A 22,766-nucleotide genomic window follows, 5' to 3' on the forward strand; every position below is an offset into this window, starting at 1 on the left:
AACCCTCTGTTTTAAGAAGGTTTTACTATGCTACACACTGATTACAGTGAGGGCTTTTCAATTGCTTTAGTCCCTTCTCATGATAACCTGTAGGGTTAAACTTCATGTCACCATCTTGCAGTCTTTAGCTCTCTGGACCAAGGGTTTGACATAGCCAAGGGTTTGACATAGATTCCAGCTTAATGTAAAATTAAAATATTTTAATTGAGAAACATATATCTGCTAAACGTGTCTATGCAGACAAGTAAATGAGCAGTAAAGCACACTTGATGGACCAGGTGGTTGTACTTTTCTTTTGTTTAATTTGTGTGAACTTTGTAAAATAACAGCCATTAATGTTATGTACAAAATGGACTGATTTGTTTTAAAAAAAAAGAACGCTGAAGCAGATAAGAGATGTAAGTAGCAATATTAAAGATGAAACCAGGCAGCATAACACCATCTTACAGAGGGTGGGGTTCATGGTTTAATATTTCTGTTACTGATCTCAGCTCTGATCTTTTATTTCTGATGCAGTGTTCTGTGACCTGTGGTGAAGGTATTGAAGTGAGACAAGTCCTATGTCGTTCAGGTGATCAATGCGATGGAGAGAAACCAGAATCTGTAAGGGAATGCAAGCTAGCCCCTTGTAATGGTATGTATTGCTTTTCACAGTTCAACACTCTCTTTACAAGAACTGACTTTATAAAGCTAGTGAGCAGAATCACAAAGACCGTAAATCCAAGAGCTCAGGGTACATTTTTCTTTCAGTTCTAAGGAAGAATTCTTGATGTTATTTTTTCCTTTGTCCCTTATGTTAGGATGTACAAGTGTGTTTCACTAAGGTATTCAGGGTAAGAGATATGAACTATGAATGCTAAACTTCAAAAACAAGATGATACTGATAACTGCTACAGTGTGATAAGAATGGTACTAAAGAGCCATCAAACTACAGTATAAGCAAATATACATGGCTATAAGTTAAACTTTCTAAAGATGGAAAAGTTCAAACATACTTGGGTTAAGGGGACTTACACGAATCATCCACCAACCATGGCAGGAAGAGATCAACCTAAATATCCTGGCATGAATGGAATGTCCCTGTAACGCTCTGCAGTCTATTTTTCTAATTTATCCAATGTATGTGGTGCAAAATGCATTTTTATCTTTTCTAGGGAAAAAAGTGAATTGTTATTTTATTCACATACACAGATGTGTTTTGTTGACAGCTGCTGAAAATTAACCCCAAAGTGGCTTGATTATTGCAAATATTCCTGTTATCATATTTGTCAGGACACTCTATAACAATGCAAAGGGCAAGGATATCCCGTAATTAATAGAAACAAATTAAATAAACCCCAGGCAGATATAAATAAATATACTTGTAGTCATGGAAATAATATTAGATTCATGTTACATAGTGCTAGCATAATTGCAATGTTCTGTCTTCATATTACCATCCCAGAATTTCCTGCCCCCCAAATCCAAGTAGAAGTGCCAGCACTGAGCATATTCTCTAATGGTATGACAACACTGAGCAAATGAAGCTCCATTGCGTTAAACAGTGCTGTTATCCTAGCGGCTATGTCAACAGGTTTTGTTCACTCGATCCCAGATAGCAAGCAATTGAGATGCAAGTTTGAAAATGACTTGCTAAACTATTGCTAGAATTACCAAGCTTCACAATTTTGTTGCACAATTACAGCATTTCTGTATTGCAAGTCTCCAGATCAACGTGCTTTGCAAAAGTGCTGTACACTTGCAGAGCTCTTGCTAAGACCTGCAGGACTCTTGCTGTAGACTTACCAAGAAAATTTGCTACTGATTCAAAAAGTGTCAACTAGAACTTGTGCTGCAAGTGTTCTACAGGTCTACAACTTGCCAGGAATGTGTGCAGCAAGTTAACAAGAATTACAATTTAACCCTGCCACAAAACCCTGCTTGAAGCAGGTCAGCAGGTCAAATGTACATGTTATTAAATTCTGAATAATCTTGAAGTGTCTCAAACTGATGTCAAAGTGATACCATCGAGACAGGCCCTGATATAATTAAGTCTTTGGGAGGTAGAGGGAGATGTTAATGAAGATGCTTTGAAGTGGATAGAGAAAGTAGGATGTCAGAAGTATATTGGTTCTCATTCATGCTAAAGGCAGAGATGTAACTCAGGGAGTTGCAGAGGTGCAGACTTTGGTTAATTGTTTCACCCTTCAGGTTAAACCAGGGGTCTCAAACTCAATTAACTCGGGGTCCACTCGACAAATTTATTTCTCCCGTGGGGGCCACTTGCCAAATTTCATACTTTTAAATAAAAGCTAACTGTGTCCGGTTTGGTACTACAGACACTAATACACACACACCCCCGTTCAAGTTAATGATCAGGTGACAGCAGCACCATGTAAATGCCTGCACACCACATGTAATGATACGTGATATGATTACATTCGGTTAGGAATCAATTACTATTCCCGGACACATCTATTGTGCATCCAGGGAGAGTGTTTTCTAACCGCATGTAGTAATATCACATAACATTACATGCGGTGTGCAGACGTTTACATTCAGCTGCTGTCACCTGTTCATTAACTTGAACGGGGTGACAGCTGCCGCTTGTAAATGTCAAATTAGGGATTCCTAGTGTAGGAAAACGCAAGTTCCTGATGCAGGAATCCCTAAATTGCTCCTAAACTTACAGGTGTGAATGGAGCCTAATACACTCCCTGCCCCATACACATAAAAAAAATAATACCACTGCACAAATAAAATAATACACCCCCCCATACACATAAAAGAATACTACCCCTGACCAAATAAATAATACGCCCCCCATACACATAAGAAATACTACCCTGCACAAATAAATAATACGCCCCTCCACACACATAAAAAGATACTACCCCTGCACAAATAATACACCCCCCATACACATAAAACAATACTACCCCTCTACATATAAAATAATACACCCCCCTGTACATACACAAAAACATACCCCCTCCACATATAAAAGAACACAGCCCCAGTACCCCCCCCCCCGCACCCACACATGTGAAATGTAATACAGAGCCCCCTCTCCTGCTTACCTTTTTGTAGGGAGGAGGCTGTGTGAGGAGGCACCATCCATGGATTAATTAGTGAGGTCTGCAGCAGACTTTACCAATCAATCAACGAGTGCCGACACAGAAGCAGCTATGCGTTCTGCATTCAACAGAGATGCAGACCATGTAGCTGCTCCCACAAGTCAGGTACGCGGTCCGTGACCGCATACCTGACTTGTGAGCTGGCTGCGGGCCACATAGTACCGGCTCGCGGGCCGCGGGACAGTACTTTGAGACCACTGGGTTAAACAGTATAGCAGGAATGCCCAACTCCCACGTCATCAGCAAGGAATGATAAATATTTTTGGAGACAAAACAGTTCACATACAGTATCTGTATACAGGGTAGCTTTACTGTGCATATGATTAATTTCGGTTAGAAAACACTCTCCCTGGATGCACAATCAGAAATGTAATCATATCACATACCATTACATGCAGCTGATGTCACCTGATCATTAACTTGAATGGGTGACAGCTGTCACTTGTAAAAGCCAGATTAGACATTCCTGCTGCAGGAAAAAGCAAGTTCCTGATGCAGGAATCCCTAATTGTACCTAAACTTACAGGTGTGAATGGAGCCTAATACACCCCCCCCATACACATAAAAAAAATGACTACCCCTGCACATATAAAGTAATACACCCCCCATACACATAAAACATGACTACCCCATCACACATAAAATAATACACTCCCGCCATACACATAAACAAAATAAACCTCCCCATATCTAAAATAATACACCGCCCATGCACATAAAAAAATGCACCCCCCTACATATAACTATTGTACAACTACTATTTTTAATCTTGGCACCTATGTTGATTGATATGGTAGAGGGTCTCTATCTTTTTCTTCCAGAGCACTTTTACAAATGCTAACATCCCATAGGCAGGTATACCTCTCTTTTTCCAAATGAGATGTGTAAAGGATTGTTAAGGGTTCTAGAATGTAGCTCTGCAAAAAAGAATTTGGCTTTGTAGTCATTAGGGCCAAGGGCTTTATTATTGTGGAGGTGATATATAATAGTGGCTACTTCTGCAGAAGAGATATCAGCGCTTAAGGCTGATAATTGTGTCTGAGAGGTTTTAGGGTTAGGGTTAGGGTTAGGAACCTTTGTTAAGAATGTTGCACAATCTGCTTGATATAATTGGGAAAAGAAAGCATCTAGAACTTAATTAATTTGAGGAATCTCTATTTATAATGTAGTCACCTTCCTGTACTAAAATGTGTGCATGAATCAAGATCGGTGCATGATCTGAGATAATATAAGTTTACAACAACACCATTATGTAATATTTTACCAATATTTTGCAGTACCACCATTTTTATTTGTGCTTTTCCAGCAAGGGCCAGAAAATGTGAAAAATTAAACATGGTTTGAGTCTATTATTTCTGTGCTGTATTCAAAATGAACACTAGATGGCAACATCTTGTCATTATTAAAGCCATCTGTAAATCTATGGCTTGGTTTAACAAGAGCATGAGAATTTGTTTGGTGTTTGTAAAATTTAAAGGCTAAGTCTGCCCAAAAATGATACTTAAAGTATATGTAAACCCTAAATGAATGGCATTTAGGGTTGTGTATGAACTGTAAATTTAATGCATCTAGTGCAGAATACCAAGCTCTGTGTTTTAACCCCTTCAATACTGGAATATGTCTTCATTTCTAAAGAATTGTGGAAAAACATCAGATCACCTTCTTTCCAAAAATGGATCATTTTGGGGGGTTTCATACAATCCTTGCATTTCATGGGAAAATAATGTTCCCTTTATTTTGTAAACCTTTTTCCTTTATATAAAAAAATAAATAAAAAACACAGTGGTTGTTAAATACCACCAAAAGAAAGCTCTACTGGTCTAAAAAAAAAATGGTATAAAAAGAACTTGCCAGTCAAACTATCACAGCTCTGAAAAATGGCCCGGACAGGAAGGGGTGTAATGTGCTGGTCCTAAAGTGGCTTAAAAAAGTTTAAAAACAACTTTTAAAGTTACATTTACTTGTATTGAATGACTTTAGTAAAAATAGTAGTACCATCTGCTGCTTTGTGTCCCATTTTTTTCCTTTCTTCAAGATATGCAACATAACCTGTCAAAACAGACCTGTTACTGATATGCAAATTTTAACAGTCAAAAGTGAGCAACAACAAAGCCCTCATTTTCACCTCTGTCCGCTGACATATGCCGAGAGAAGTGACACACGATTGTCACCGGAACGGCAGAGGTGACTTTGAGGAGCAGAATAGCAGCACCCATTGTTGGAGTAATGGGATGTCAAGGACCAACCCGAGCATAGCTTTTGTTCTGTGGTTTCGCCTCAGTAAGTTGTTGTATAGCGAACCTCTTCATATTTGGCACAGCTTTCTGTAAACATTGGCAAAGTCAAGGATTTATTTAAAGCAACTATATCTACAAAATCAAACTGTGAATTGAAGTGCTGCCTGCAAAGATAAATACTTATCTCTCTCACTGCCTGCGCTTTGAATTTCTGCGGTGATAGAGAGATATCGATACTGGAATACTCCTTAAGAACCATTCTTGACCCCCATTTGTGCACAGTGGTTCCTCTTACTGACCCCTACGTGACCACCGTGTCTTGTAGTGACATAGAGGTCGATGGGAGGAAAAACTAAGTGCTGTGGAGGATGAGGAGTTCAACACTCCTGGAAGTGTCAGTGTCAGAAGAGTCTTCAGGCATTCTTTCTTTTTCATACAGCGGCAGAAAGAGAGGGGAGTATTTACTATCTTCTGTACAGGGAACACTTTTATTCCATTTGTTTTAAGCAACAGTGTAGCACAGTAGATGCAGACCAGGTGAATGGATCAATATAATGCATCCTACAACCATTACAATCACAACTTATTTGAGCTAATTTTGAGATATTAGATTTTATTTTGATTTTACAATATCTTATAGCTGAAGTCAAAATAAAACAATGGGCCCAATTCATTAAAGTGTATTACAAAATAATAGCCTCATACAATCTATGTTACCCATAGCAATTAATCGGCTCACATATTGACTCAGATAGTTCTTCAAACATTTGTAAGGCCCATTGTTAGTTAATAAGGGTATAAGTAGCATTATTGGGTCGAGTAAGCTTTCTTTCTCCACATACTAAAACGTATGTAAAATGTATACTAAAAGGGATACCATTGGCCCATGATATGCTTTAAATATATATGATTATTCATTCAAAGAAAAACAAAATATTAACCCAATAAACTACTTAATCTTATTTAACATACTACAGACTTCTATTTTATCTTTATCTATGGATCAAAATTAGTCCAACCAAAGACATCCCCCAATCCAATATAGTTGTGTACATTCTGCAAATTCACCTATTGAAAATTGATGAATGCCATTTTTCATTGCTCAGTGTTTACTTTAACAGTGGTTACTACTATCTTGTGTTTAAAAAAGGCAACCTCCATAATTAATTTGTAAGCCAGGAATAAAGAAAAACAAGGTGAGAAAATGTAAATGATGTATTTGGGCAGGTTGTCACAATTTGGGCACTGGAGCACCAGGAATCGTAAACTCCAGGTGTTGCGGAGCAATATATTGTGACTGAATTAGGAATGTGCAAGGATACAGGTCTCTGAGGATGTAGGGACAGTGTGACCGCACAACAAACGTAGGTGTGCTAGAGTCACAGGATCTAAGGAGCCGCCTGGTCTTCACCAGAGCCACTGATGGTGTGGATGTTGAGCTGCGGGGCAGCTCCCGGGTTGCGGGTCTCTGACACAGCCATGCAGGCACAGTGCCAGCGGGCACTCCAGGACCACAGCACACTGGACAAGATACAGGGTGCATACAGGATACAAGGTACAGAAAAAAGGGCACTAGAGGGAACATTCGTGACCCAAGGAACAGGTAACAGAAGGGAACACAAAACAGGTGTACCCACAGAGACAAGAGATACACAGCCACAGCAAAGGGGAATGCACAGGAAAAAGGAGGGAGGTGCACAATAGTGCAGAGCAAATTGGTCAAATTAGAAAGCAGGAGCAGGGGGCAACTACAAAACAGAGCAGATAACAAAGCTGTGGAGAGAACTCAGCCACAGCAAACCAAAGAGGTAGGCGGACAGAAAACAGAGAGGATGCAAAAACACAGCAGGAAGAGAACACTGAAAACAATAAGAGCAAGCAAAGACACAAAATACAAGGTATACTTAAACAGCAATGCCACAGAAAACAGAGAGGTCCGGCTATTAGCGTGGAGACACATTGCTCGACCGCTATAACACAGGTACACAAGCCTTTTAACACCTAGGCTCAGGGCAGATTGACAGGAAACCGAACAGCTCAGACAGGAGGCAAAACCTGGCGCCGGATCAATGTACAAGGAACTGTGACACAGGCAGTATTCTTGTATGAAAATACAGGGTGCACTTTCTGACAGCTCACATCCTCCCTCAATAGGAAACCCCTATTGAACACAGGAAAAAATTTAAGCTTTGTGAGAAAATAAATACCTCAAGTCTGGCTTCTACCCACTTCCTGGAGGAAGTGCCTCACCACTGCACACTGCAGAAGCACATTCGTAAGGGATTTTGATAATTCCCAAGAGGCCGTGGTTATACAATGTGAGATCACCCACACCTCATGGAAGTGCGCAGAAGCCTGGTCAGCTGTATTTTTTTACATTTTTCAAGCAGTATTTTTTTTTCTTACAAAGCTTTATTTTTTTACGGTTTTCATTAGGTGTGTTTTATTTAGGAGGAAGGTCTGCTTTATTACAACAACAATTCCAAAAAAGTTGGAATGCTGTGTAAAATCTACATGAAAACAGAATGCAATGATTTGAAAATCTCATAGCAGCAACAGATCTCAAAAAAGTTTTGGACAGAGCCATGTTTATTACAGTGTATCGTCCCCTCTTCTTTTAACAATGCTCTGTAAACATCTGGGAACTGAGGAGACCAGTTCCTGGAGTTTTGGGAAAGGAATGTTGGCCCATTCTTGCCTGATATAGGATTGTATCTGCTCAACAGTCCTGGGTTTTCTTTGTAATATTTTTTATTTCAAGATGCACCAAATATTTTCAATGGGTGAGAGGCCTGGATTGCAGGCAGGCCATTTAAGCACCCGGACTCTTCTACTACAAAGCCATGCTCATATATGGTCATCATAGATGCAGTATGTGGTTTAGCATTGTACTGCTGCAATATGCAAGGCCTTCCCTAAAAAAGACGTCATCTGAATGGGAGCAAATGCTGCTCTGTAACCTGGATATATCTTTCAGCATTGATGGTGCCTTTCCAGGTGTGCAAGCTACCCATTCCATATGCACTAATGCACCCCATACCATCAGAGATGCAGGCTTTTGAACTGAGTGCTGATAGCAAGCCGGAAGGTCCCTCTCCTATTCACTGCGGAGGATGCAGCACCCTTGGTTTCTAAAAGGAATGTCAAATTTCAATTCGTCTGACCTCAGAACAGTTTTTCACTTTGCAACAGACCATTTTAAATGAGCTTTGACTCAGAGAAGATGGCGGCGTTTCAAGATCATGTTCCAAAATGGATTCTTCCTTGCATGATGGAGCTTTAATTTGCATTTTTGGAAGTATTCTTCAGTCCATGCAGTGATGTCCATCACAGAATCATGCCTGTTTTTAATACAGTGCCATCTGAGGGCTCGAAGATCACACCCACCCAATATTGTGTTTTGGCCTTGTCCCTTCTGCACAGAGATTTCTTCAGATTCTTGGAATCTTTTGATGATAATATGTACTGTAGATGAGGATATATTTAAAGTCTGCAATTTTACGTTGAGGAACATTGTTCTGAAAACGTTCGACAATTTCTAGATACAACTTTTCACAGATTGGTGAACCTCTGCCCATCTTTACTTCTGAGACACTCTGGCGTTGATTTACTAACCTTATAAACACACCACGAATGTGTATACACCTCTGTAGTGTGTTCCCTCCCAGCATGATCTATGGGTGGAATCTAAACACCTTTGTAATGTGTACACACCCAGCAGGTGTGTTGTGCAAAGCCCTGAATGAATTCCAAGGTGATGTTGGGTAAATTAGCTCTATGTTGTGTTGCTTGCGTTGATGAATGCAAGGAATGTAAATGCATGAGCTAACCATTTTTGTCTAAACTGTGAAGCAGCATTATATATGCATCATGTGCATGATTTTTACATATATGGCATTAGTGGAAATATGCTTTTAGAGACTTTTTGGTTGATAAATACGTTTTGCTGTGTCAAAATCACACACACCTGGTGTGTGTGTGTGTTTAGGTTAGTAAATCACCCCCTCTGACTCTCTAAGATGCTCTTTTTATACCCAATCATGTCTGGCAGACCTGTTGCCAATTAACCTAATTAGTTGCAAAATGTTCTTCCAGCTCTTCCTTGTTAGTACAACTTACTTTGTTTGGAGACGTGTTGCTGCCATCAATTTCACAATTACCTTTTTTTATTCTTGTAACGGGGCATTTTCTCTGTTTAAACATTGGATATGTTTTCTATTTTCTATTGTGCATAAAATATGGGTTTATGAGATTTGCACATTATTGCATTCTGTTTTTATGTAGATTTTAAATAGCGTCCCAACTTTTTGGGAATTGGGGCTGTGTTTGAAAAAAGTTGTGTACATTTTTACAGGATTTATGGTTTATTCTAATGTCATGACCACTTACATAGCTACCTGCCCCTTCTTATTAAGAGCTTTTACAGCTGTTAGCATAAGATAGATATACCATAGTTTTATTAAACCTGTGTGCTATTTTCCACAAAACACTAATTAATTAATTTGCAAAGACAAATGTTTGTGGCTTTAGAACAATTCAGTGTTCCAGATGGAGCAAGTCATAATGGAAAGCCAGAGAACTTTCCAAAGCTTAAATAAGGATACATAATGTTCCCTGATGTTTAATTTATTTTATTTATTGTATGACTGCATTTAGATTACAAGTACATTTAACACAATTTTGTAGCTGTGCCACTTTTTATGAATAGGCCTGTATATACCAACATCTAGAATGAAATAGAAACATTTGGCATTTATGTTATTAGGTTACAGTTAATCAGATGGAAGATACTGCTCCCTTCTATGCTAGTTGTAAATATAATTTCTGATAATAAGCTGACACTTTTAAATACTTATCCATAGATGTAACTCAAACCTATTACATAGTTTGTTTATGAACATTACAGAATTTTTGTACTGACCTCATTGTAGTTAAAGACCATCTATAGTTATCATCTTGTCTTGAATTGTATTGTGATTGTAATGTCTTCCTTACATTGTAAAGTGCTGCACAAACTGTTGGTGCTATATAAATCCTGAATAATAATAATCATATCGTTTTTAGTGGTTTTTTGAGACATATCTTAGATTAGATCAGCTAATCTTGTTTTTATTATGGTATTTAATTTTATATGCACACTATTCTTTACAATATCAGGTTACATGTCCTCGTGACCCTAATAGATCTAATAGATAAGGTCTGCCTGATTGAAAAACAATACATGTTCTTCAATGGCATCCACTACGCAACTTATAGCCAACAATCATATTGCATTTGCATATGCTGAAAGTAATATGATAGAGCGCAGTCAAATATTTTATTCAAGACAGAAATAAGTACATTTTTTTGCTTAAAAATATAATGCGGTTTGGTAATGTCTCACTTCTTATAGGCTTGCCCACAGTTCATGCAGAGTGCTTTAGTAATTTGTTGGATGGTGCCACCATACAAAATAAGAATATTCACAAGCACACCTAGGTGTTCAGGTGCCCTATAGATGCATGTAAAGTATTAATGATAGGTCCATTTTAAAGGGATGGCCCTCTGGAGGGTGGTACAGACAGTGATAAAGGTGGATTAGTCACTGCTGTGACTCCCTGTTGTGTGGGTACATTTTAGCATGAGTCACTGAGCTATGTAAGCAAAGCAAATAAAGAGACTCTGATACATGTGAAAAGAAGCCCAGAGCTCTACCTGCTGGGTGACAATGAAAGTACAACATTTTTTATGTAGTATCTAAAATTTACTTGTAAAAGAAAGAAAGTTGTTTTTTTAATCTTATTTAATTAGTCCTGACTGTAAATAAATATGAACAAACCACTACACAATCTTTTTATCTGGTGTGCATTGTTTTTTTGATGGACAACAGAGCAACCCATGCTGGAAACTGTAGTTTCCAGATTTTTAATGATTTAGAAGTGCACAGGTTTATTCCCACTAGCTGGGAGATTTAAGTGGAAAAAGCACTTGCCAACCATTAAGTAGCAATTGATTGGATGTGTAAAAACTGCTGCTGATGGGCTCCAAGGTAAGTGCAGTGGGTTCCTTGAGCTGTAAATATGATATTAGATTGACAATATGTTTGATGTTCTCGAAAAAAAAAATTCTTTACAAATTTAGAACAGGACATTTAGGGCTTTATAATTTTCAGAAGTTCAAACACATCATTCACATAATTGAATTAAAGTGGTTTGAGGGCAGAAAGTGATGTGCATGATCTTTGTACTCTTTATAAAGCTGCATAATTTGCCAGAGCTATAGTACAGGCAGGCTTACTATAGCCAAAAGCAAGCAGTATCACCATGGTAGGTTAAACTAAGTTTGTAGTGACATATTGTAAAGCAATGGGTATTATTCCATGTCTGCATATGTACTCTTAATTTAAATTAGCAACTCACAAAAAATATAAATGTATGTTTTGTATGAGGGAAAAACATTTTTCTGCAATGGTAAAATAATAATAATAATAATAATAATCATCATAAAAAAATAAAAATTGGTGAGTAATAAATAAAAATTGTAGGGATGTTGAGATACCAGTATCTGTATCAGGGCTGATACTTTGCACTCTTTATAGAGCTGAGTAATTTGCCACAGCTATAGTACAGACATACTTACTGTAGCCAAAAGCAAGCAGTATCACCATGGTAGGTTAAACTGTTATTCACAAATCTGCCGAAGGCAGCCGAGTGAGTAACCCAGCCAAAGTGAAGTGAGCCTAACAACGTTCGGCTATTCACTTCCGCTCAGTGCGGCTGATTTCAGCTGTACATCGGCTGAAATCAGCCGTACATCGGCTGCCTTCGGCTGCACTTTGGTCAGCTAAACATGCTATGCATGTTGGGCTGAGCCAAAGTGCAGAAGGACTTCGACTCGGGCAATCCAACAACTGGATCGGCTGAACCAAAGCTCCGGCAGCTCATTCGCTGCCATTCACCCCTATTCACATAGGGGCCAAACGGCAGTGAGTGAATAGCCGAATGCCCCTGAACGGCATTCGGCTTGGCTATTCTGCTCGGTACCTCCGCGGTACCAAGCAGAATAGAAAATAGGGAAAAAAGTAGGAAAAAATTGTTAAAAAAATATTTGTAAAATGTAAATAAATACAAAAATTTAAAAAAATATAAACAATTGGGCGGAGGTAGCAGTGACAGCTAGCTCCGCCCAACTGTTTTCTATTGGCCGCACCTCCCAGAATCTTCTAGCAGGTCCAGACAATGAATAACAACTGGGCGGAGCTAGCCATGATGTCACGGCTGGCTCCGCCCAGTTGTTATTGTTTAATGACAGTTCAGCATCCCCAGGTCATTTGGGGATGCTGATCTGTCATTTCAACTGGGTGGAGCCAGCCATGAGATCACAGCTGACTCTGCCCCAGCTGTCATTTGCAGGGCGAAAGGCCAGCCTTAGGCCGGCTGTTCTCCCCACTTCGGCTGTCACTTTGGCCCAGTGGAGCCCAAGTATATGCCTTCGGCTCAGCTGAGCCTCTCAGCCGCCTTCAGCTGCTGTGTGGGCTATAGTGCATAGCCTGTACAGCAGCCCTTTGGCTCGACTGAACCGAAGGGCTTCCACAACCGAAGCGAGCCAAAGGATCAGCCGAAGCTATGGCTGGATCCTTCGGCAGCTTTGTAAATTACCCTTTAAGTTTGTACTGACATATTGTATAGCAAAAGGATTTAATTCCATTAAAAAGACATTCTGTCTGCATATGTAATCTAGATTAAATTCTCCTTAACTCACAAAATATAAATGTTTTGTTTTGTATGAGGGGGAAAACATTTTTCTTTAATAGTGTAATAATAATAAAATAAAAATTGGTGAGCAATGAATAAATAAAAATTGTAGGGATGTTCAGATACCATTACCTGTATCTGTGCTGATATTTGTCATTTTTACAAGAACAACCAGGGTCGCAGAGGTTGCAGCTGCAATTGGGCCCTGGCACTCCACCACTGTTCTGAAATCATTAGTCTGTATTGTTTAGAAAAACTGTCACATGACACTAATAAAAAAGGTATCGGTACTTGTACTTTGTCTGGAAAAAATGGTATTGGTTCATCCCTAATATATATACAGTACTGTATATATAATACAAATCATAAATTAAACAGGGATGCACAAATTACAGGAGCCCCGTAGCCAATGCTCCTTAAAAAGGACTGCTGCCTCCTAACTTTGAGTTTTTCTCTCTTTTCAATGGAACTGGGAAAGTATCAGTACTTGTAATCTTACCATGTAAGGTACTTGGTATCTGTGCATTCGTAAGGAATTGGTTAATCCAAAGCCAGTTCCTAAGGCAGAGAAACATTTGCAGCTATGGTTGCAGCACCATCAGCCATCATTTTCAAAGAATGTTTGTAATTCCAGGATCATGTGGATTTCTGCATAAATAGTTGCCAAACATTGATCTGATTTTTATCTTATTCTTTATTATAAACCACGGACAGTAACCACAGCAGTTTACAATTTTAAATACTTTAAGTGTATCTATAGCCAACACTTTTTTTAGTTTTGAAGAGAGTAGGTCAGGACTAGAATCCCTGTCAGGTTTTACTGCTCTCTGGGATTCCATTAGAGGGACCTACCCTTCCGCACTGTCCCGGGAGCACAGGAAGGGATTTCTCCAATAGTAACACAGACAGAAGTAAAAATGTTTTTTTAATTTTTCAAAATGTTTTCTTTTTTTAGTTTAGTAATTATGAAAAATTGCATATGATTTGCAGCGAGTGGAAGCTTTTAAAATAATTTTATTCATGTTTACCAAACTAATTTTAAAGGAGAACTATGAGGTGAGTGCTTTTCACTCACCTCATAGTTCTAGCCGACCTGTGACAATGAGACTGTCACAGGTCGGCTCAGTAGATCGGGAGGGTTCGCTCACCTCTCATACCGGGTTCGCTCACCTCTCGATCCTGTCACGGCTCTCTGCCGTGACAGGGGAGGGGCTGGATTCCCCTCTCCCCGCTCCGATCCGCCAGCGCTGACTGGCGGAACGGACAGGGGAGGGGGCGGGTACAGCTGGCTCTGCCACTAGATAGGCAGAGCCAGCTATCACTCAGGCAGCTGGGTGGATCTCGACATCTGCTCCGGCTGCGGCGTCTCAGTATACCGCGAGCTGTAGCTCGCGGTATACTGAGCCTAGGGTGACGGGAGGACGCTAGTTTGTGTCCTCCCGTTACCCTAAGGAGAACTATGGGGAAAAGCCCTGACCCCATAGTTCTCCTTTAACTGCTTTGCTGAATATGTCTGTTGTTTACAGTACTCATTGGTTAAAGCTCAGACTATCAATTCACACACATTTCTGCACATAAAACACGTGTTTATACGCACGTCTTTCCCTCGCAGGGATTGTGCATTTTCGCAGATCCAAATGCATTGCTGTGAATGAGGAAAACGTATGCACAAATGTACACAAAACACGCAAAGAAATGTGCAAAATGCTTGTGCCGTACATTTTAATGCGCTTTCATTGAAGTCTATTCTGCCTGAAAGAAGCTCATGTACCTTTTCTCAGGTGTGAACAGGAGCTTTAGAAATTAATGGGATTTCTTGTGTTGAGAGTTTTGTCGCACTTAGCTTTGAGCATCAAAACGCCCAGGTGTGAACAGGGACTAAATGAGCGACAGAAGTGACTCATCTCCACTTCTTCCCCCATCTCTTTCTTCTCTGTAAGCTTTGTAGGGAAACGTTATTAAATTGAGACAGTCTGAAAGAAAATCGCTATTGCTGTGCTCCGTCTATTAAAAAAAAAAACTATAATGCTCTGTGTATCTTGTGTCTTGGGTTACACCCATTAAATATTAATTGATAAAACAAAGAATTTATATAAACAGAAAAAAACACACAAAAAGACCACAAAATATATGTATTTAAAACAAAAATTTTTAAAATGAACCCAAATTCATGATGTATTCCCTTTTTAATAACTTAAAACATTGATTAGAGAACGCTAGTAAACCTTTTAGGATTTTTTTTATGTAGCAGGACAGGTCAAACCCTTATCTGCATTGATAGGAGCATCTGACTTTCAAAGTGTATTTGCACTTTTTTCAGGCAAAATTGAAAACCGCCACTATATGTTTCTTATATGTACCTATTCACACAGCATATCTAAAAATAATTTTTAAAAGAAGAGATGGGGAAGAAGGAGAGAGTAGAAGATATTTTAGATATCTCTATTTAGCAGGCCTTTGCATGCTCCTCTATCAATTTCAGTAACAGGAAACTTTGTCTGTCCTAATAAAAAGACTACTGACAGACGAAGATACCCCTTATTAGAATACAATGAAAGAAGCCAAAATTCTAGATTCATAACCCTTTGTTGGGACAGGTGGTGTTCAAATCTAGTTTAAAACTGATAATATGATCTGCCAGCACAGTACAGACAGGGTTATTCAGTACATTACCCTAACCATCCCCCTTATATTGCAGAGCAAAGTTCAGTACAGAATTGAGCATGTTTTATGCAAGCAGCAATTTAATTATTTTTAAGCTATGGTATGTGAATGGGAACATGTAACAAACACAAAATGTGTTTTCTCAATATGGCCGCAAAAGTGGAAATGCACTTTAAATTATAGTACTTAAAGTGGACCTTTATCCCCTTTTACTAAACATCACATCCGCATGCAGCTCATCTTACGTTTATTAGCTAAACAAACATATTTTTTATTTACTTACAAATAGAGCTCATCCACTTCCTGGTCCAGTTTGACACAAATTATGTAATGTGCCCAAGTGTTGCATCCTGGGAAGGTTCCATCAGCAGAGCATTGCTGGAAAATCTCATCTGTAATCTCCCGAGATCTCAGGGAAAGGCATTTTCCTCCCCTGAGATGATGTGCATGATCAATTGTCCAAGTCACATGTGCCAAAGTTCCAGGAAGTAAAGGGAGATCTAGTAACCTGCCCTTAGTAAAAATGGTGACTATGCGAAGAATGGGGAGGAGAAGGAAAGAATACAAAGCATGCAATTATCTAGAAGTATCTGTTTGTAGATTGTCATTACTAAACATTTACTAAACATTTCTAAACGGGCCTTTGTTGTCATTTTAAAGATAAGGGTGAAGTTCCTCTTTAACTCCAGTTACCCACATACATTTCCCATCAATAGCTGATTATTTGTTCAACTAACATAACACTTTTAGTTAAGTTTAGTGGTTTATCTTGGAGTTTATTGGATAATGTTGACTTTGTTTTGTTTGGTTTATATAAAAAAAGAGTATTCCTTTTTATAGGCTAATCTTACAGAAATCTGCATAATTAATATGGATTTCACAAACAAAATGCCACTTACAATTCTGCTTTCACTACCTAGTATCAAGTTTAAAACAATATATTTTTCTCTTTTAGAATTTGTGAGAGCTAGTTTAGTTTTTTTTTTTAAATGCCTATATTTAGGTTTAAGTTAGATCCATGTTCATGCTATTACTAATATTAAATTTGATTCAGGAAACTCTATTTTCTTCATTTTTGAATATGAGCAAATAATTTAAGTGGGTGCATTGCATTGCTACATTTATACAAAATTACCTTTTAGTGTAACATTAGATGCTACAGGCAAATAATGATCTCTAATGTAGACAGATAGCAACCTATATCTGATTAAAGGAAGTCTTTACATGGACTGAATGTATCCAATTAGAAATAATTAGTATAGAAACAGTGGTACAGAAAGAGAGCTTGTACTAATTCTCACCTTTTTATAGCCTGTCTAAAATTGCTTCCAATTCAAGTGCAGTTCAAGAACATATCCACAATGTAACAAGCCACATATTGGTACATACATACATGCATACAGGTAATGACATACATAAGGAAATAGTACAGTAATTTGCCAGATAATGCAAGTACATCAAAGGACCGAAGAGTGTATACCACACTTACACCTTTTTAAAAATAACTTTCTAGAAATGTGTCCTCTGGTTCCTATTGCTCTAAGGAGCCATGTATACCCCTTAGAAACATAAAGTAACAGAAGAAAGACCACCATCAAATCTGTCCCTTTTTTAATTTCCTATGTTTTAATCCTTTTTGCCTCTGTATAGATCTATGTTTGTCCCAAGTATGTTTAAATTCAGTTTCTGTTGACTGGCTCACTACTTCTGCTGAAAGTCTATACCAAGCATCAACTACTCTTTCTGTAAAAATACTTTTTGAAGGTTAGTTTTGAACTTTCCTCCTGCTAGTTTAGATTGTATTCCTGTGTTCTTGATATTAGCTTTTTATAGAAAATGCTGCCCTCCTGAAAATTATTCATACACTTAATGTATTTTAAAGTTTCAATCATGTCTCCTCTTTCCATTCTTTCTTTTGACTGTACATAATAGCTTTCTGTAGTCTCTCCTGATATGTTTAATTCCCCAGACCGTTCACCATTTTTTGTTGCCCATCCTTTTTATCCTGGCAATATCTTTTTCTAAGAAAGTTCTTCAGAACTGGACCCAGTATACTAAATGATATATACAGTAACTTAAGATCTCCTTTCCCCTGCTGGTGATCACTCTAGAGAGGCACCCTAGAATTTTACTCACTTTCCCCACTGCCAGGCCACAGTACTTATTTTAATGTTCAACCATCTGATCTAAGCACCCCCAAATAATTTTCCTCTGCAGTTTGGCCAACATGGTAACTCCAATAATGTACTATATTAGAGGATTATGTTCCCTAAGTGCATTATTTTCTTTTATAAACGTTTAACTGCAGGTTCCACTGCTTTGACCAATCCTCCATAAATGCCAAATCATGTTCCATGTTACAAACTCCAACAGGAATATCAACCCTATTGCACACCTTTGTGTCATCAGCAAAAAGACTACTTTGCTCACCAAACCTTTTGTTATATCACTTACAATCATATTAAATAGAACAGGAATAGAACAGAGCCTTGTGGTATACCACTAGAGACTTGTCACTGTTCCAAATGAACCCCATTTACAGCTACACTCTGATAACTATCCTTTAGCCAACTGTGCATGCACTGAGCTACTGGAACAGTCAAAGCTTATACAACGTATACATTTATGGGATCATTATATGTAACTCTATCAAATGTTTTGCTGAAATTAGGTAAGGCTATGCCCGCAGTGTCACCCTGGTTCAAAACATTTGTGATATGGTCAAAAAAATGCAGTCAGATCAGTTTAACATGATCTACCCTCAGTAAAGCCATGTTGCTTTGGGCCCAGCAACATGTGTGTTTTTAAATGGTCATTGATCCTTCATTGATTTATTTTATTTTTATTTATTGTTATTTTATCCATTTATTTTACTACAAAGTATGTTAAACTAATTTACCTGTAGTTGCCAGCTCCTTCCTTACTACCCTTCTTGTGGATAGTTACAGAATGTACTTTCTGCCAGTCATGGAGAACTTCTTCTGTTAGAAGTAATTGATTAAAAAGATCAGTTATCGATCCAAGAACTATACCATAAAGTTTTCCTGGAACTTTAGGATGAATACCATCAGTTATTGCTTTATTAAGCTTTAAGTGAGCCTGTTCACTGCTACCTCTGTCTCTAGAAATCCTGAAAAATCAACCTTCACCGCTAGAACCAATATGTTTCTCCAACACATAGTATATTTTGCTCATGTCACTGATATACCTGAAAAGATCTGGTTTTATACACTTACCTGTCAGCTGAATATCCTGCTTCCTTGTATCTCCTATATGCTGGTTTTTCTTCTGCGCTATCCTACTTGATTCTGTACTGAACCATATTTTTTTTTTGTTCCATTTGCTCTTACTAATTTACCTGACATATAATCTGGTTGGTTCCAGGATAGCAGACATTAATAATGCCCACTGGTTACTGACTCCTGCTGGTTTGCTTCAACATTTTTTTAATAAAGATTTATAGAAATTTACTAGGGATGCACCGATACCATTTTTTTTGAGACGAGAACAAGTATCGATACTTTTCCTCAAGTACTCGCCAATACCATTAGCGATACTTTTTTTCAGTGTCATGTGACAGTTTTTCTAAAACAATACATACTAATGATTTTAGGACAGTGATGTAGTACCAAGGCCCAGTCACAGCTGCAAATGCTGCACCCCTGGTAGTTCTCCCACTGACTGTATAAGGGACGGTACTAATGTGAATGGTGTCACCGTGGCATAGTGGTTACTACTTCTGCCTTGCAGCACTGAGGGTCCCTGGTCAAGGACACAATCTGCAAGGAGTTTGCATGTTCTCCCTGTGCTTGAATGTGAGATAGGGACCTTAGATTATAAGCTCCTTGAGGGCTTGTAAATGTGCATGTAAAACACTGCATAAACAATTGTATATATATGCCAATATAAATAAAATGTACTCCATAAAGCACTGCATACTATGTTTGTGTTATATAAATGGAGGGAATTAATGAACAGGAATACTGACTTGAACAAAAAACATTGCTGAGGACTTGTGATTCCAATAGTAAATTACACCTGGCAAAGCTGCAATCACAGTACTGAACTGCACCCAATGTAAGTTGAGATCAGTTTACAAGTACTGAAGGATCTCTTGTCTACAAGGCAACTTTTTTGATTTATTTTGTCATGCGCACTTGCCATGTTCCCTCTTGTAATTATAAGCTAGGCAGGAAAGTTCAGTCTTGGTAGCAAAGTTCAATTTTACACTTCACTTAGACATTAGATTGGAAAACTATGGGTCAATAAGAATCATTGCCTAGAAGATGACTATCTTTGCACCCAATGCAAAGCACACCCAGACTGCAGCATGCAAGAATTTTGGTGCCCACAACGGAACACACTTCTGCACCAAAACTGAAATGTGAATTCCTAAACATGGAAATCTTCTTTACTATGTTAGCAAAAAAAGCTCACTATCAAAATACTGTTTAGTTGTGAAATCATTGAATATTTAGGAATGTTTAAAGGACATAATTGCTCTTATCTCTGCTAGTTACAGTACCTAGTTACTATTGTGCTGTAATAGGTACTTTTCCCTGTGATGTTCTGTATGACTTCTTACTATTATCCATTCATCTTCTCTCCCTGTCTGTCACTAAGAGCCTTCTTAGCTTTGTGCTCTGATTCAACCCAAATATATCACAGAGTACCTCTCCCACAGTTCAGATAGTTATCTTATCACTTGCAGAAAAAAACAAAGTCCTGATGCTCTCAAAATGCACATGACGGTGTTAGCACATCTTGAATGAGTGAATGTGACAACTGAATGCATGTCACAGCTCAATTTCAACTGCAGAAAAAGGACTTTGTGATACATTGCATTCTGGGTTACTAAATGCAACCAACTCTACCAAGGAATCAAAGGTAATTGTGTAACTCCTTCCCCCCTTCAAACCCACAGGGCCTTAGTTAACTGCTAATGTTGCTTTGTAAGTATTTTGCCTCTGCTTCAATCTATTTACCCACATAACAGGTTTGTTTTTTGTACTTATTCAGGTTACAGTTTCACGATAACTGCTATCATTTATGCTTCTGTTCATTTTCAGATGAACCATGCTTAGGAGATAAATCCATATTCTGCCAAATGGAGGTGCTTGCACGATACTGTTCAATACCTGGCTACAACAAGCTCTGCTGTGAATCCTGCAGCAAACGCAGCACTCAGTCACCCCCATTCCTCACTGAGGCAGCAGAAACTGAAGATGAACTTTCTTTTGATCCCAGCACATCAAGAGCCGGAATGATGCCCATATCTTTATCATCTGACAATGAAGAAACTGTATCTGAAGCTAGAAGCCTTTTGACCATTCTTTCCTCCATAGAAAACAATTCAGATCTTGGCCTAGTGTCTCCAACAGAGAATCGAGCAAAGGCATCAGATTCAGCATTAAGAAGATCCCATCTAGCAGCGAGCAAGACTTTAAAGCTTGTTGCTGTTCCTCCATCTGCAGAAACTCACAGCAGCAACATCTATGCACATAAATCAGGTGCTCTTTCTTCAGTAAAAAGCCTGAAGAGAAATGATAAGCCTCAAGAGAGGAGACGTTCTTCACAGTTGTCCTCGATAGAAAGATGAGCTTAAATGTGTAAGGACTGGAGCAAAAGGACACATTGGTGCTTTCTGCTTTAAAAAAAGTGCAAAGTGCTGGTTCACTTACTCATTCGTCCATTTACAACTGTTTTTTGCTTTCAATTGTAACTTGAAATTATTGTAGGAAAAACAAAGTTTCCCATTCATGATCCGTTGAATATTCCTGGCCATTGATGGGTTCATTCACTGGCCCATAACCATAAATCGGTATAGTGTTCTTTTCCCTTGAAGCCAGGTGACACTTCTCCCCCCCCCCAAAGAGCAATTTACTCAGCTGTTGTGCAGATGTTTGAATGTTGCAAAGTCAGTATTATTTGACATTTTTTTCTGATCATGTATTGTTTACTGGTTCTGTGTTATTTTTCCGGTGCTATTTGCCTGTCAGTACAATCTGCCTTACATTCCACGAGGTGAATCTTCCATGAATCCTAATGCAATGGTTCTATATGGCATGTTAATTTGACTAAAGCATTCCTCATCATCTAGAAGGGTGCTGTAACTTTCATTTATAAACCCTTCACGAACATGTAATTGATAAGACACAACATGTCTTTTAAAACCACTTTGCTTACTATTACTGTACATTTGTTATTCCTATCAGCACTTAGGTATTGGTTATATTATACTGGAAAAAAGAAGATGGAATGGAAGGAAAATACACTCATTAGTTAATGGAAGTTAGTAGGCACATGTTCCAACATTTGAAAATCATGCCATAAATGCAAGACTACAATTTTATTCATCCAGACAATGCCTATAGGCACCAAACTACATTTATGTTTTACAAAAATCTACATAATTTCTCAGTCAGTGCTTCCTCGTTGCGATCCAAGAATCAGAACTGTCCCACCAAAATAGGGATGGTTGAGAGATATTTAGTAGACTCTAATCTACCGAGAAGAAAATATTCCACTTTCTATTTGGAAGATGCATATTGGGAAGGTTGAGAGATATTTAGTAGACTCTAATCTACTGAAGAGAAAATATTCCATCTTCTATTTGGAAGATGCAGTTACAACAATAGTTATTAATATAGGAGGAACTGAAATGGACAACCTCTATATTCAGAGGAAGTAAAGAAAAGTAGACTAGTATTACTAAAGAAATGACATAATTACCTTTTTTTCTATGGATCGGAGTCTTGAGCTCTGAGAAAGAAACAAGTAACCAACATTTAGTCTTTGCACATTTTACCATAATAGGACTCAATAATCCAAATTCCAATCATAGACCGAAGAGAGATATATATTTTTTTTTTTACAAAACTCACCTCACTTTTCACAACCACAATGCTTCTGACTGCAATAATATACTTACAACATGGTCTCCAAGATCATCTTTTCATCAATTTCACCAATCTTGCTCTCTCATGTAGCTGTAAAGTACTTGTATATAGAATATA

General features: G+C 38.3%; 1 protein-coding gene across 1 annotated transcript in view; it reads left to right on the plus strand.

Moving 5' to 3' along the window:
- Positions 1–22,466, plus strand: part of ADAMTS3 (ADAM metallopeptidase with thrombospondin type 1 motif 3) — a 191,400-nt gene extending 168,934 nt beyond the window's left edge. Inside the window, exons 22-23 of the mRNA XM_018570395.1 lie at positions 517–634; positions 20,820–22,466. Of these exons, the coding sequence (XP_018425897.1) occupies positions 517–634; positions 20,820–21,349 (648 nt within the window). The 3' untranslated portion in view covers positions 21,350–22,466. The remainder of the gene's footprint in view (positions 1–516; positions 635–20,819) is intronic.
- The last annotated feature ends 300 nt before the right edge of the window (positions 22,467–22,766 follow it).

Source organism: Nanorana parkeri, unplaced genomic scaffold (genome assembly GCF_000935625.1).
Source record: "Nanorana parkeri isolate BGI_ZX_2015 unplaced genomic scaffold, ASM93562v1 scaffold1528, whole genome shotgun sequence".
Lineage (NCBI taxonomy): Eukaryota > Metazoa > Chordata > Amphibia > Anura > Dicroglossidae > Nanorana > Nanorana parkeri.